The 13,588-nt window shown below is 44.7% G+C and overlaps 1 protein-coding gene across 1 annotated transcript in view; it reads left to right on the top strand.

Annotated features, from left to right (window-relative positions):
* LMTK2 (lemur tyrosine kinase 2) overlaps positions 1 to 13,588 on the top strand; it is a 91,411-nt gene that overhangs the window by 37,376 nt on the left and 40,447 nt on the right. Inside the window, exons 4-6 of the mRNA XM_040441907.1 lie at positions 1,199 to 1,272; positions 3,611 to 3,729; positions 4,333 to 4,420. Of these exons, the coding sequence (XP_040297841.1) occupies positions 1,199 to 1,272; positions 3,611 to 3,729; positions 4,333 to 4,420 (281 nt within the window). The remainder of the gene's footprint in view (positions 1 to 1,198; positions 1,273 to 3,610; positions 3,730 to 4,332; positions 4,421 to 13,588) is intronic.

A 13,588-nucleotide genomic window follows, 5' to 3' on the forward strand; every position in this document is an offset into this window, starting at 1 on the left:
TCAGTTGGACCATTGAGTCGCAGAGTGGCTGGGTCCATCCTTGCTACAAGATTTGAATACCCCTTTAATTAAAGGGAATCCATCACTAGGCAGTCAATGTTACACCAGGCACAATGCCTTGTTGTGCTAGCTCAGCTAAATGTAAGGATCCCTTGTAACAATGCATATCCTTGTCCGCAAAACGGACAAGAATAGGACATGTTCTATCTTTTTTGTGTAATGGCCATGTGAACATAAAGAAATGGAATGCACACTGAGTCATTTCCATTTTTTTTGCAGCCGCATTAAAGTCAATGCAAAAAAAAAGGAACAGAAATAGAAAGAAATGCGAAGGGTGCTGACAAACATTCAGGCTTTTTGAAGCCAAAATCAGGCGTGGATTATAAACGGAGAAAAAGTATTAAGACATTAATTTTTATTTTTCTTCTCCACTTTTTTGATTTATTTTTATTTTTTTCCCAATGTGCTCCTGCATGAAACAACTGAACATGTAACGGCACCCTTAGCAATTAGGAGAAGCAGCACCTTAATTCCATATGCAGATGAGCAGTTAAGTGCACCAAGGGCGGAGCCAAGCCACTCTTGCACCTCCTGCTTCCTCTGCTAGTCCATTCCTTTCCTTTGACGGGGCAGTCAAGATGACAGGGACCTGGCCAATTCAGTAGGGGGAAGTGCACTTAATTGCTCATTTGCATATACATTAAAAGAACCGTTTCTCCAGAATGAAGCAGTAGATCTGTAAGTGAAAGGTATCATTACATTCAGCTGAGCTAGCCCTACAAGGCACAGTTGCTTGTGTGTATGTGTGTGTATATGTATATATATATATATATATATATATATATATATATATATATATTTTTTTTTTTATTTGCTCGGTAAAAAATATTCTGTGGTATGGAGAACCACATCATAAGATGGTTGATGGTTTGCCCCCTCATTCCAGGACTGAACTGCTACTATACGATCATGCTGAAAGCATAATTAACCACCTTCTTTCAGTGTTTAGAAATGAGGCCCGTTGTGCTCTGTGCTGCATACCCCACATTTTCTTCATGCCATTATTCTCCCACACACCCAGCAACCTTTTAAATGCAGGCAAATTATATGTATCCGCCTAGTTTGCACCGAGCCGCTGTTTGCTCCGGACGTCTCTCATATATGTATCTAAGTCTCGTGCATTTTGTCATTCCTCTAGATGCGTCAAAGTTCCAGATTGCCCGCCACAGCCTGAGCTACATTCAGGAGATTGCTAATGGCTCGTTTGGCAAGGTAGGATTTTTATTTCCTCTTATATTGGAATAAATTGCTGCACTGGTAAATGTAGGAAATGACACTGGGGCAGTTTTATCAAATGCGACGTTTCGACCTGTGTGGTCTTTTTCAAGCTTGAAAAAGACCACACAGGTCGAAACATAGCATTTTTGCTGGTGAATAAACCTTTGGAAATTCAAGGCTGGAGAGTGCTGCGGTTTTCTTTACAAGTGCTTCTATACCTGGGGGAGTTCAGGACTGACTCGCAACACGGCTGGCACGACCACATTCAGGCTACTTTCACACTTGCGTTCGGAGCGGATCCGTCTGGTGTCTGCACAGACGGATCCGCTCCTATAATGCAAACGTTGGGATCTGTTCAGAACAGATCCGTCTGCATTATATTTCAGGAAAAAAACTAAGTGTGAAAGCACCATATTGTGTCAACTTCAAACTGATCCGTCCCCATTGACTTACATTGTAAGTCTGGACGGATACGTCTGGCTCCGCACGGCCAGGCGAACACCCGAACGCTGCAAGCTGCGTTCGGGTGTCCGCCTGCTGAGCGGAACAGAGGCCAAGCGGAGCCAGACTGAGGCATTCTGAGCGGATCCGCATCCACTCAGAATGCATTGGGGCTGTACGGATGCGTTCGGAGCCGCTTGTGAGAGCCTTCAAACGGAACTCGCAAGCGAACCCCGAACGCAAGTGTGAAAGTAGCCTCAGGGACGGTATTTATCGTTTTTCCGTTGTGCTGCTACGGATCCGGCATTCAGGCAAGTGATCAGTTTTTTTCGCAGGATATAAAACCGTAGCATGCTACGTTTTTTTCTTTTGCCTGATCGGTCAAAATGACTGAACTGAAGACATCCTGATGCATCCTGAACGGATTACTCTCCATTCAGAATGCATTAGGATATGCCTGATCAGTTATTTTCCGGCATTGAGCCCTTTTGACGGAACTCAGTGCCGGAAAAGAAAAATAGTGTGAAAGTACCCTAAATTACACAATGACATAAATAAAGAAACATGATACACTGATGTAAAGTGCGGTCTGCTCCTGAGGAGACTATATCAAAATGCATATATGGGGGAAATGACAGGGATTATGAAGGTGCTATATCCAAATAGAAAACCATTATTTAGTAAAGTAATGTTCATATAAAAAGGAGCATAAATACATAGTCCCCAACATGATGGTAATATTAAGTGCATGTGCAAATATATCAGTAAGTTATTCCATCATATATAGTAACAATCAAGTATTCTATACCTATTATAGGGAAATACATATGAGGGAAGCAACAAGGGTCCTATGAATGCAAAATCCCACAAGAGCCGTAATTGGCAATAATAAATAAATCGTATGAATTCATATATAGGAGGGTATAAATGCAGAATCCCTAACATACTAATGATTATATATTCGCACATGGTTTTTTATCAACCGGTTATTCCCGGCTCATATAAAGTAACACACAAGTATCACATAGCCATTGTAGGGAGATTCACCTCAGGAGAGCCGCACACCCAGACGTGCGTTTCGGCGATGCCTTCCTCTGGCGGCGTCCTTTTTATCTGAACTCATATGAATTTATTACTTTGCCAATTATGATTTTTCTATTGGGATATAGCCCATGTATAATCGCTGTCATTTCCCCCATATATGTATTTTGATATTGTCTCAGACCGCACTTTACATTGGTGTATCATGTCTCTTTATATTTGTCATATTGTGTCAAAGTGTTTTTTTAAATTTGCAACCTGTTTAGTCTCAGTCCCTTTTTGTGTAGGTACATTTAAAATGAGGGCATATCCGTTTCAGATTGTAGGGGGTCCGACTGCCAGGACCCTTGCCAATCCTGCTATTCCAGTGCTGATGTTCCAGTGGTCACACTGTCCAGTCACTGACCTCCGCTGTGATGCTTTGGAGGCTGCGGAGGCAAGTTACTGGCTGGAGCTGTCGCGTACATGTGCGGCACATCAGGGGAGAGGGTGGGGGGGGGGGGGTAAAACGACCCTAGCTTGCACTGCAAACCGTATAACAGGCTGCGTTCACAGTCCTTTGAGAGATGCTAGGATGCTGTATAGGATTTTACTTATATTTATTGTAATCGTAATATTATTAAGCTGCAGAATTGGATGAAGAAATCTCAGTTCCCTCACCTAATTAAGAAATGGCTCTGGGGGGGGGGGGTGTATCTGGCTTGAAGTTTAAAAGCAGCGTATTGATCAAAGCTGAGCGGATGTCACTTCCCCAGGCTTCTGTTATGGCTGTCCCCATTTGTTAGGATGTTCATCCCTTCCTTCTGTGCTTTGTGCTACATCTTGAGCTCATCTCCGCTGTACTTCTCAGGTACTGTTGGGCGAGATCTTGAGAGACAACAGCGTGGCAAGAGTGATTGTAAAAGAACTGCGAGCAAGTGCAAGTAGCAAGGAGCAGGATCAGTTCATTAAAAATGGCGAGCCGTACAGGTAGGTTATACCTTTTTACTAGGGCTCTGGTTGCACTTTGTATTTGCTTTACATTTAACACGTATTCTAGGAAAATCTCCCAAAGTATGCTTTGGCTAGAGACGAGCTATTTTTTGAAAAATTTGATTCGCCAGCTTTGCCGAAGTTTTACCAGAAAATCTATTGAACTAATTCGTAACAAATCACAAAAAAAAAAAAACATACAGCCTATCAATGGGATCAATGCTCGTGTAGAGGCAGTCCACTCCTCTCATGATTGAAAAAGACGTGCGCTAAGCGCGATGACGTCACTGCGCACTCAGCATGATCCCGTGGTGACTATGACGTCCCCACGTGATCATGCGGGGAGCACGCAGCGACGTCTTATCGCTCAACGCAGGTCTTTTTCAAGAGAAGCGGACTGCCTCTACGCGAGCAAGTGGATGAGTTTTTTTATATTTTTTTTTATTTCCTTTTATTTTTAAGACCACTCCAGCTGCCATTTTAGGAAAAATTATTCATTATGCCGAAGCACGTGTCATGTCTATGATATGACACGACACATTTGTGAGCCATTACTAGAGCATTTTCATCACATGGATTTTCTTTTCCTCTCTTTTCAAGCTACCTGCATCATCCGAATATTGTGCAGTGTGTTGGGCAGTGCCTGGAGACTTTGCCCTACCTCACGGTATTTGAGATATGTGACTTGGTAAGTTATTTACTATGCTATAAAAATAGCCTCTAACTTGAAGTTACGGATCATGTGAATGATCGCCAGCTTTACAATGCTGAAAGTTCCCTTCTGATCTTTCATCCCAGTAAGGCCTCATGCACACGACAGTATTTTTTTGCAGTCCGCAAAAAGCTGTTCCGTTGTTCCGTGATCCATTTCCGTGTCTCCCTTGATTTTTGGAGGATCACCAGACATGAAAAGTGAAAAAAAATAGAAGTCAAGCTTGCCTTGCAAATGATAGGAAAAAAGCGTACGCGCGGACACGGATGACAATCTTGTGTGCCTCCGTGTTTTTTCACGGACCCATTGACTTGAATGGGTCCGCGAACTGTTGTCCGTGCAAAAAATAGGACAGGTCATATTTTTTTGACGGACTGGAAACACGGATCACGGACGTGGATGACAAACGGTGCATTATCAGAGTTTTCAACGGACCCAGAAAATCACGGAAAACGGAACAACGGACATGGAACACAACGGTCGTGTGCATGAGGGCTGCACTGGGACATAATTGCATGCTGGAAATTTCTGCCATGGTCATAAGAGAGCATGGGACTCTCCCCCCCCCCCTGGTTGCACTTTGTATTTGCTTTACATTTAACACGTATTCTAGGAAAATCTCCCAAAGTATGCTTTGGCTAGAGACGAGCCATTTTTTGAAAAATTTGATTCGCCAGCTTTGCCGAAGTTTTACCAGAAAATCTATTGAACTAATTCGTAACAAATCACAAAAAAAAAAAAACATACAGCCTATCAATGGGATCAATGCTCGTGTAGAGGCAGTCCACTCCTCTCATGATTGAAAAAGACGTGCGCTAAGCGCGATGACGTCACTGCGCACTCAGCATGATCCCGTGGTGACTATGACGTCCCAACGTGATCATGTGGGGAGCACGCAGTGACGTCCTATCGCTCAACGCAGGTCTTTTTCAAGAGAAGCGGACTGCCTATACGCGAGCAAGTGGATGAGTTTTTTTTTTATTTCCTTTTATTTTTAAGACCACTCCAGCTGCCATTTTAGGAAAAATGATTGTCCGTGCAAAAAATAGGACAGGTCATATTTTTTTGACGGACTGGAAACACGGATCACGGACGCGGATGACAAACGGTGCATTATCAGAGTTTTCAACGGACCCAGAAAATCACGGAAAACGGAACAACGGACATGGAACACAACGGTCGTGTGCATGAGGGCTGCACTGGGACATAATTGCATGCGAATAGGAAGTCTCTTGTGCTTTGTTACTGTGTAGCCCTAGCCTAGTATGAATATTCTGACTTGTTTCTGTACTACAGTGCCTCACTAACTGGGGTCGGTGGAAGTTCAATTATTATTATATTTTTTTTGGGTGTAAGTGGTTGAGTTCATTGTTCCTTCCCTATTTCTGTGGGTAAAAAATATCTTTTTTGATTCTCATTTCTTTGAATGGGTTCTTTTGGACGTTAGTTGTACTCGCTCTTATTTCCGCCAGGTTTCATTAATTGTTGACGTGAGAATACGCACAAGAGACAGGATCTTTCCAATCAAAAATAACTGAAAATTTATGGCACTGGCAAAGCAAGCACAAATGCTTAAAATAAAACCGATACCTTTTTTTTTTTTTTTTTTTTTTTTTTTTTTTTTTTCTCTCTCTCCGTGTTTCGGAACAGAAAACACATCTACCACCCATACACTATTTTTGGAGTGCTGCCTCATTTTTTGTAATTTGTATGTTTCAGAACAGAAATGCAGAAAACACAACCCTACTGTGTCCTTAGTGTCCATTCACACACACACACACACACACACACACGTCCGTAGTGTATTGCGGATCCACAATACACCGGCCCGGCACCCCTATAGAAATGCCTTTTCTTGTCCTCTCTTGTGGACAAGATTAGGACATGTTCTATTTTTTTCGAGAGCTGCGGACCAGAAATGCGGATGCGGACAGCACAATGTGTGCTGTCCGCATCCTTTCCGTCCCTATTGAGAATGAATGGGTCCGCACCCGTTCCGCAAAACTGATGCGGACTCATTCTACGAACGTGTGAATGGACAGTTAGGCCCCTTGCAGACGAGCGTGTCCGGATTAGGTTCGGATGCGTCCCAGGTGCATTGCGCCAAACCCGCGCGAATTTGTCAGTTTTGATTGCGTTCCGTTCAGTTTTATCGCGCGGGTGCAATGCAATTAATCGTCAATATATACTGCCTGCACAACCCCTTTAATATTTTATTATTCAATCCCTGTTCCACCGAAGGATAAAAATATATTTTTCTTTTCATAATTTTACTAATGTATAAAGCTCATTGACATAAAGATATTGGGGGTCATTTATTAGCAGATATATGGCACTTTTGTGGCGTATATCTAGCACAGATTCTGTCGCACGCCATGTTGCGGCAGAATCTGCAACTTTTTTCTCAGATCACGCCAGGTCTAAAGTGGGAGTGGCGCGGGCATCGAAGGGGATGGGCCGGCAGGCCTGTCTCATTCATCATTTTCTACACCTGGTTTAGGTGTATAAAATGGTCTAAATGTAAGGGCTCATGCACACGACCGTCTGCTCTCTGAGACATACGGTCCGTGAGTGGGCCATATGTCCCGGAGCGGCATACATCATGCGCACGGGAGCGCATAGCATCATAGGTTACTATGATGCTGTGCGCACGATGTATGCCGCCAGGACATGTGGCCTGCTCACGGACCGTATGTCTCGGAGGGCATACGGTCGTGTGCATGAGCCCTAAGACAGCAAGGAAGCTGGCTTACGTTTAGATTCGGCAATGGATAGGCAGAAGTTATGGAGAGGCCGGCACCTCTATAGAACTCCACCGCCAGCAATTAAAACTGGCATCTAAACCACCGGTCTTAATAAATGACCCCTGTTATACATATATGGGTAGCCATGCCAAAAGTTCCTGCATCAGGTTCACAATGTCCACTGTTTCTCTGTCCTATTTCCGACCTAGCACAGCAGCATACAGTACATTAAAAAAAAAAAAAAAATTAGTCATGGTGGCTGTTTTTTGTAGGTAGTGGAGATTATCATCTCCTTCCTGCTTCTCTCCAGCCATTGCAAAACGACAACTCCCAGGGCATGCTGGGAAGTAGCGTTTTGCAATAGCTCAAGGGCCAAAGATTTTTGGCCATGAACCTACTTGATGCATCTAAATTGTACCTTTGTAATGGCTTTAATCGCCTGTATTCAGACCAGCCCCTCTTGGTACTTCGCTATCAGATTTCTAACGTTCAGACTTTGCCCCTAGTTACTAACGGGTGACTGTAAGGGTAATGGGTGAATTCTGTACTTTAATAATCGCCAGCTTCCTGTGAGTACCTGACGTACAGACAGATTAGCTAAATGGATTAAGAGTCACGCTCGCTACTGCATCCTATAGTGCCTACTGGTTCTCTATGGTAACCAATGCAATTACATTATAACGTGTGTCACTGCAGGTACCCTATAGTTTAAGCACCAAACGGTGCCATAGATGTGACCAGATTCCTCTGTCATGTCGGTCTCCTGCACGTTCAGCGAGGGGCAGGGGGGGGGGGGGGGTTAATGAGGCTTTTTTTTTATTTTATTTGCATTAGTAGCTTCTTCTGTTCACTGCCCCCTGCATAGGCCTTGATTTGTGTGTTGCATTGTGTAGGCCACACATTTAGGTGATTTCATTGAGGAGTCAAAGAGGAATATAACACTGCACACGCGTCTGTGTAAGGAGTGAAGTTGGCAGCAGAACCTATATGTATCCCATGCCAGGAGCGCTGCTGTGCAAGTAGAAATAATGAAGGTGGATGCAGAACTGTGCTGCAGCCGCTTCATTATTAGGATTGTCAGGGTCCAACGGATCGGACACCCAACGATCGTAAATGGCATTTCCTAGGTATATCAGTCCTGCTCGATTATGTTTGCTTGTGGGCAGCTTCACTTGAGCATAATACGTGGTCAAATGGTTTCTGGACCGCAGGTTCTAATAGCATTATAGATCCCTAAGGTGGTGCTGCTTGGGTTATTAGACCCATGGCTGGGCCAGGATTTTGCAGATGTAATTCATGCCCATATTAATCTCATTTAAACTGGTCTGTGATCAGAATTGGTGGCTTTGAATCTACACAAGTCCTTCATGACAGATGCGCGGGCAACCTGCGACGCTCCACCTGCTGTGAAATTACAATTCCCAACATGCTCTATTTATTTCTGAGTTCTGAGCAGAGCAAGTGTGCATCATGGGAGTTGTAGTTTTACAACAGCTGTAGTGCCGCAAGTTGCCCACCCTTGGTATAGGAGGACGTATTATCAAAGTCTTAAGTTTTTGCATGTCTATGAGCAACATTTAACCATAGCATTCAGTTGTTGCTGCCACCCAGAGAAGAAACACCAAACTACATGCAATCTTTGGTTGAATGTATGGCTTGGACTTGTTCCATTAGGGTAAATGCTGGGAATTGTTTCCCTGACTAGTGTGTATCGTCATCATTTCTCCCACTTGTAAATGTAGTGATTCAGATGACGACCCTGTATTAATCCTCCTTCACATGTCCGTGCTCAAATCCGTGAGCAGGTGGTCAGTGATGCATCCGTGAAGCTGCAAAAGTCGAGGCTGGACAGGACTCCTTAGTATAAGTGTAATGGGTGCTCGTCTCCAAGGGAGTGGTAAAATCCCCCAAAGCTTGTGTGAACAATAAAGAAAAAAGAAAACCAGAGGCAGCACGTCCAAACTTGTGGAATTTTAATCCAGATGCAACGTTTCGGCTTAAGGAAGCCTTTTTGAAATATATATTATTTTTTTTTTGCGCATCCATTGTAACAATACCTAAAACGGACAAGAATAGGACATGTTCTATTTTTTTTTTTTTTTTTTTTTGCAGGGCTACGGAACGGACATACTGATGCGAACAAGCACACTGTGTGCTGTCTGCAATTTTTTGTGGACCCATTGAAATGAATGGATCCGCATCCTATGTGCAAAAAAAGCGGAACTGACACGGAAACAAAATGCTTTCATGTGCATGAAGCCTTTAGGGAATTAATAATAATGCAGTTCCCTGATATAATATGTGTCTTCAAGGTGGCGCTTTACTAGTCATATGGAATCGCCCATCTCCAGCGTAAATAGTTTGTGTTCTTAAAGATGGATTTCCCTTAGGCCTCATGCACACGACCGTGTGGCTTTTTCAGTATTTTGCGGTCCGCAAAAAACTGATCCACAAAAAATACGGATGACGTCCGTGCACATTGTTTTTTGCGGAATGGAACAGCTGTCCCCTGATAGAGTACTATCCTTGTCCGTTATGCGGACAATAATAGAATATGTTCTATCTTTGAACATAAATACGGAAACCAAAGGCATACAGAGTACTTTCTCTCTTTTTTTTTTTTCTTTTTTTTTTTTTTTTTTTTTTACAGACCCATGGAAATGAATAGTTTTGTATACGGAATGCAAAAAACTGAAATGGAGGGGGGGGGAATACTTTCGTGTGCATGAAACCTTAAAGGGAACCTGTCATTAACTTTATGCTACCCATACTAACGGCAGTATAAGGCCTCCTGCACACGACCGTTGTGTGCACCCGTGGCCGTTGTGCCGTTTTCCGTTTTTTTTCGCGGACCCATTGACTTTCAATGGGTCCGTGGAAAAAACGGAAAATGCACCGTTTTGCAGCCGCATCCGTGATCCGTGTTTCCTGGCCGTGAAAAAAATATGACCTGTCCTATTTTTTTCACGGTCAACGGTTCACGGACCCATTCAAGTCAATGGGTCCGTGAAAGAACACGGATGCACACAAGATTGGCATCCGTGTCCGTGATCCGTGGCCGTAGGTTAGTTTTTATACAGACGGATCCGAAGATCCGTCTGCATAAAAGCTTTTTCAAAGCTGAGTTTTCACTTCGTGAAAACTCAGAACCGACAGTATATTCTAACACAGAAGCGTTCCCATGGTGATGGGGACGCTTCTAGTTAGAATACACTACAAACTGTGTACAAGACTGCCCCCTGCTGCCTGGCAGCCCTGATCTCTTACAGGGGGCCGTGATCAGCACAATTAACCCCTTTAGGTGCGGCACCTGAAGGGGTTAATTGTGCTGATCACGGCAGCCTGTAAGAGATCAGGGCTGCCAGGCAGCAGGGGCAGACCCTCCCCCCCCCTCCCCAGTTTGAATATCATTGGTGGCCAGTGCGGCTCCCCCCCCCCCCCCCTCCCTCTATTGTAAAAATTCGTTGGGGGCACAGTGTGCCCCCCCCCCCCCCTCCCTCTATTGTAATAATTCGTTGGTGGCACAGTGTGCGCCCCCTATCGGCCCCCCCTCCCTCTATAGCATTAACAACATTGGTGGCCAGTGTGCGGCCTCCCATCTCCCCCCCCCCCCCCATCATTGGTGGCAGCGGAGTTCCGATCGGAGTCCCAGTTTAACCGCTGGGGCTCCGATCGGTAACCATGGCAACCAGGACGCTACTACAGTCCTGGTTGCCATGGTTACTTAGCAATAGTACAATGGTAGAAGATTCATACTTACCGGCTGCTGCGATGTTCGTGTCCGGCCGGGAGCTCCACCTACTGGTAAGTGACAGGTCTATGCGGCGCATTGCTAAATGAACTGTCACTTCCCAGTAGGAGGAGCTCCCGGCCGGACACGAACATCGCAGCTCCCAGGTAAGTATGAATCTTTTACTATTGTACTATTGCTAGTAACCCGCTGCCACCAATGATCGGGGGGGGGGGAGATGGGAGGCCGCACACTGGCCACCAATGTTGTTAATGCTATAGAGGGAGGGGGGGGCCAATGGGGGGCGCACACTGTGCCACCAACGATTTATTACAATAGAGGGAGGAAGGGGGGGGGGCGCACACTGTGCCACCAACGAATTATTACAATAGAGTGAGGAAGGGGGGCGGGGGGGGGGCACACTGTGCCACCAACGAATTATTACAATAGAGGGAGGAGGGGGGGGGGGGGCGCACACTGTGCCACCAACGATTTATTACAATAGAGGGAGGAAGGGGGGGGGGGGGGGGCCGCACTGGCCACCAATGATATTCAAACTGGGGAGGGGGGGGGGGGTCTGCCCCTGCTGCCTGGCAGCCCTGATCTCTTACAGGGGGATATGATAGTACGATTAACCCCTTCAGGTGCGGCACCTGAGGGGTTAATTGTGCTGATCACGGCCCCCTGTAAGAGATCGGATGCTGCTAGGCAGCAGGGGGCAGTCATGTACACAGTTTGTAGTATATTCTAACTAGAAGCGTCCCCATCACCATGGGAACGCCTCTGTGTTAGAATATACTGTCGGAAATGAGGTTTCACGATGTAACTCATATCCGACAGTATATTCTAACATAGAGGCGTTCCCATGGTGATGGGGACGCTTCAAGTTAAAATATACCATCGGATTGGAGAAAACTCCGATCCGATGGTATAAAAGGGACTCCAGACTTTACATTGAAAGTCAATGGGGACGGATCCGTTTGAAATGGCACCATATTGTGTCAACGTCAAACGGATCCGTCCCCATTGACTTGCATTGTAATTCAGGACGGATCCGTTTGGCTCCGCACGGCCAGGCGGACACCAAAACGACTTTTTTTTCATGTCCGTGGATCCTCCAAAAATCAAGGAAGACCCACGGACGAAAAAACGGTCACGGATCACGGGAAAACGGGACCCGTTTTTGCGGACCGCAAAAAAATACGTTCGTGTGCAGGAGGCCTAAAGTAGAGACCGGTGAGTTGATTTCAGCGGTCGGTCATTTAAAAGTTAAAAGTAAAAAGTAAGTGGTTGCTGAGAACCAACGTCACAATTGTTGCAGACTGGGCCTGGAAAAGAGCCCCGGCCACCTGAGAAGAGTCCTGGTTATTCATGACTTCCTGCTCTCCTGCCCACCTGCTGATGACTGACAGTCTTCTACCTAGTTTTCTCTCTTTCTCTCTAGGAGAGAACTGCAAACCATCAGCAGATGGCGAGAGAGCAGGAGATTAGGAATAACCAGGACTCTTCTCGGGTAGATCTGACTATTTTCCAGGCCTGGGCTGCAATGATTGTGATGCTGTTTCTCGCCAACCACTTACTATTAGCTCATGAGTGATACATCGCTGACATCAGCATTTCTGTCACTATTTTATGCTGCCCTCAGTGAGGTCAGCATAACGTTGATGACAGGTTCCCTTTAAAGGGGTTTTCCAGCTTTTTTGTACTCCTAACTTTCATTAGCAGCCTTTTGTACTTGTTGAAAAAAAAAAATTCTGCCCTCCTGCCCCCCATCACTTTCAGGCTCCCTTCTGCAGTCCTTTGTCCCTGTTCTGCAAGCCCCATTAGACGGACTGGGTCATGTCCACTGATGCAGACAATAATTTGCCTCAGCGGTGACATGTCCTTAACCTGATTCACATGCCACTTGGGGACACATCACGACAAGGCCAGTCATTGCCTGCAGCAGCGCATGCAACCCTGTGTTCTACTATAAATAAGGGTTTTCCCTAAATAAAGTATATTAGAAAAATGTTCCCTTTCCATGTCCCTATACATACCCTAAAAAAAGTAAGTTACTTTAAGGGGGTCAGAATATGGCAATGAAAATGTTTTTTATTTATTTTTTCAGTAATAAAATACAAGAACTATATACATGTGGTATTGTTGTAATTGTACTGACCCAGAGAATTAAAGGCATGGGTCAGTTTTAACTCATAGGGTACGCCATCAAAGCGAAACCCATAAGGCAAAAGGGCTACATGGCTGGGATCTCCATGGCAGTTGCAAGAAATCCAGCCGTGTTGGATTTATTGCGACTGCCGCAGTGATCCCGTTTATTTCTATGGAATCACAGCTACTCGGCGATCATGACCGCGACCAGTGTAGCCCTAGCCTAAAACTGTTGTGTAATTGCATTTATTTTTTCCAATTGCTACCTATAAGGATTTTTTTTTCCAGCTTCCCACTACATCATATGCAACAGTGAACTTGTCCTGGAAATAAATAAAAAAAAGTCCTCGTGGTTATGTGAACGGAAAAATAAATAAGTTATGACTGGGAAGGTAGGGGGTAAAAAAATAAATAAAACAGGAAAAGGAAAATTGCAGCCTCTTCTGGTTTGTTTTAATAAATACGGTATTTGTTTTTCTAAAAAATAAATAAAAATAAGGCTGCGTTCACACTGTTTAA

Source organism: Bufo bufo, chromosome 7 (assembly GCF_905171765.1).
Source record: "Bufo bufo chromosome 7, aBufBuf1.1, whole genome shotgun sequence".
NCBI lineage: Eukaryota > Metazoa > Chordata > Amphibia > Anura > Bufonidae > Bufo > Bufo bufo.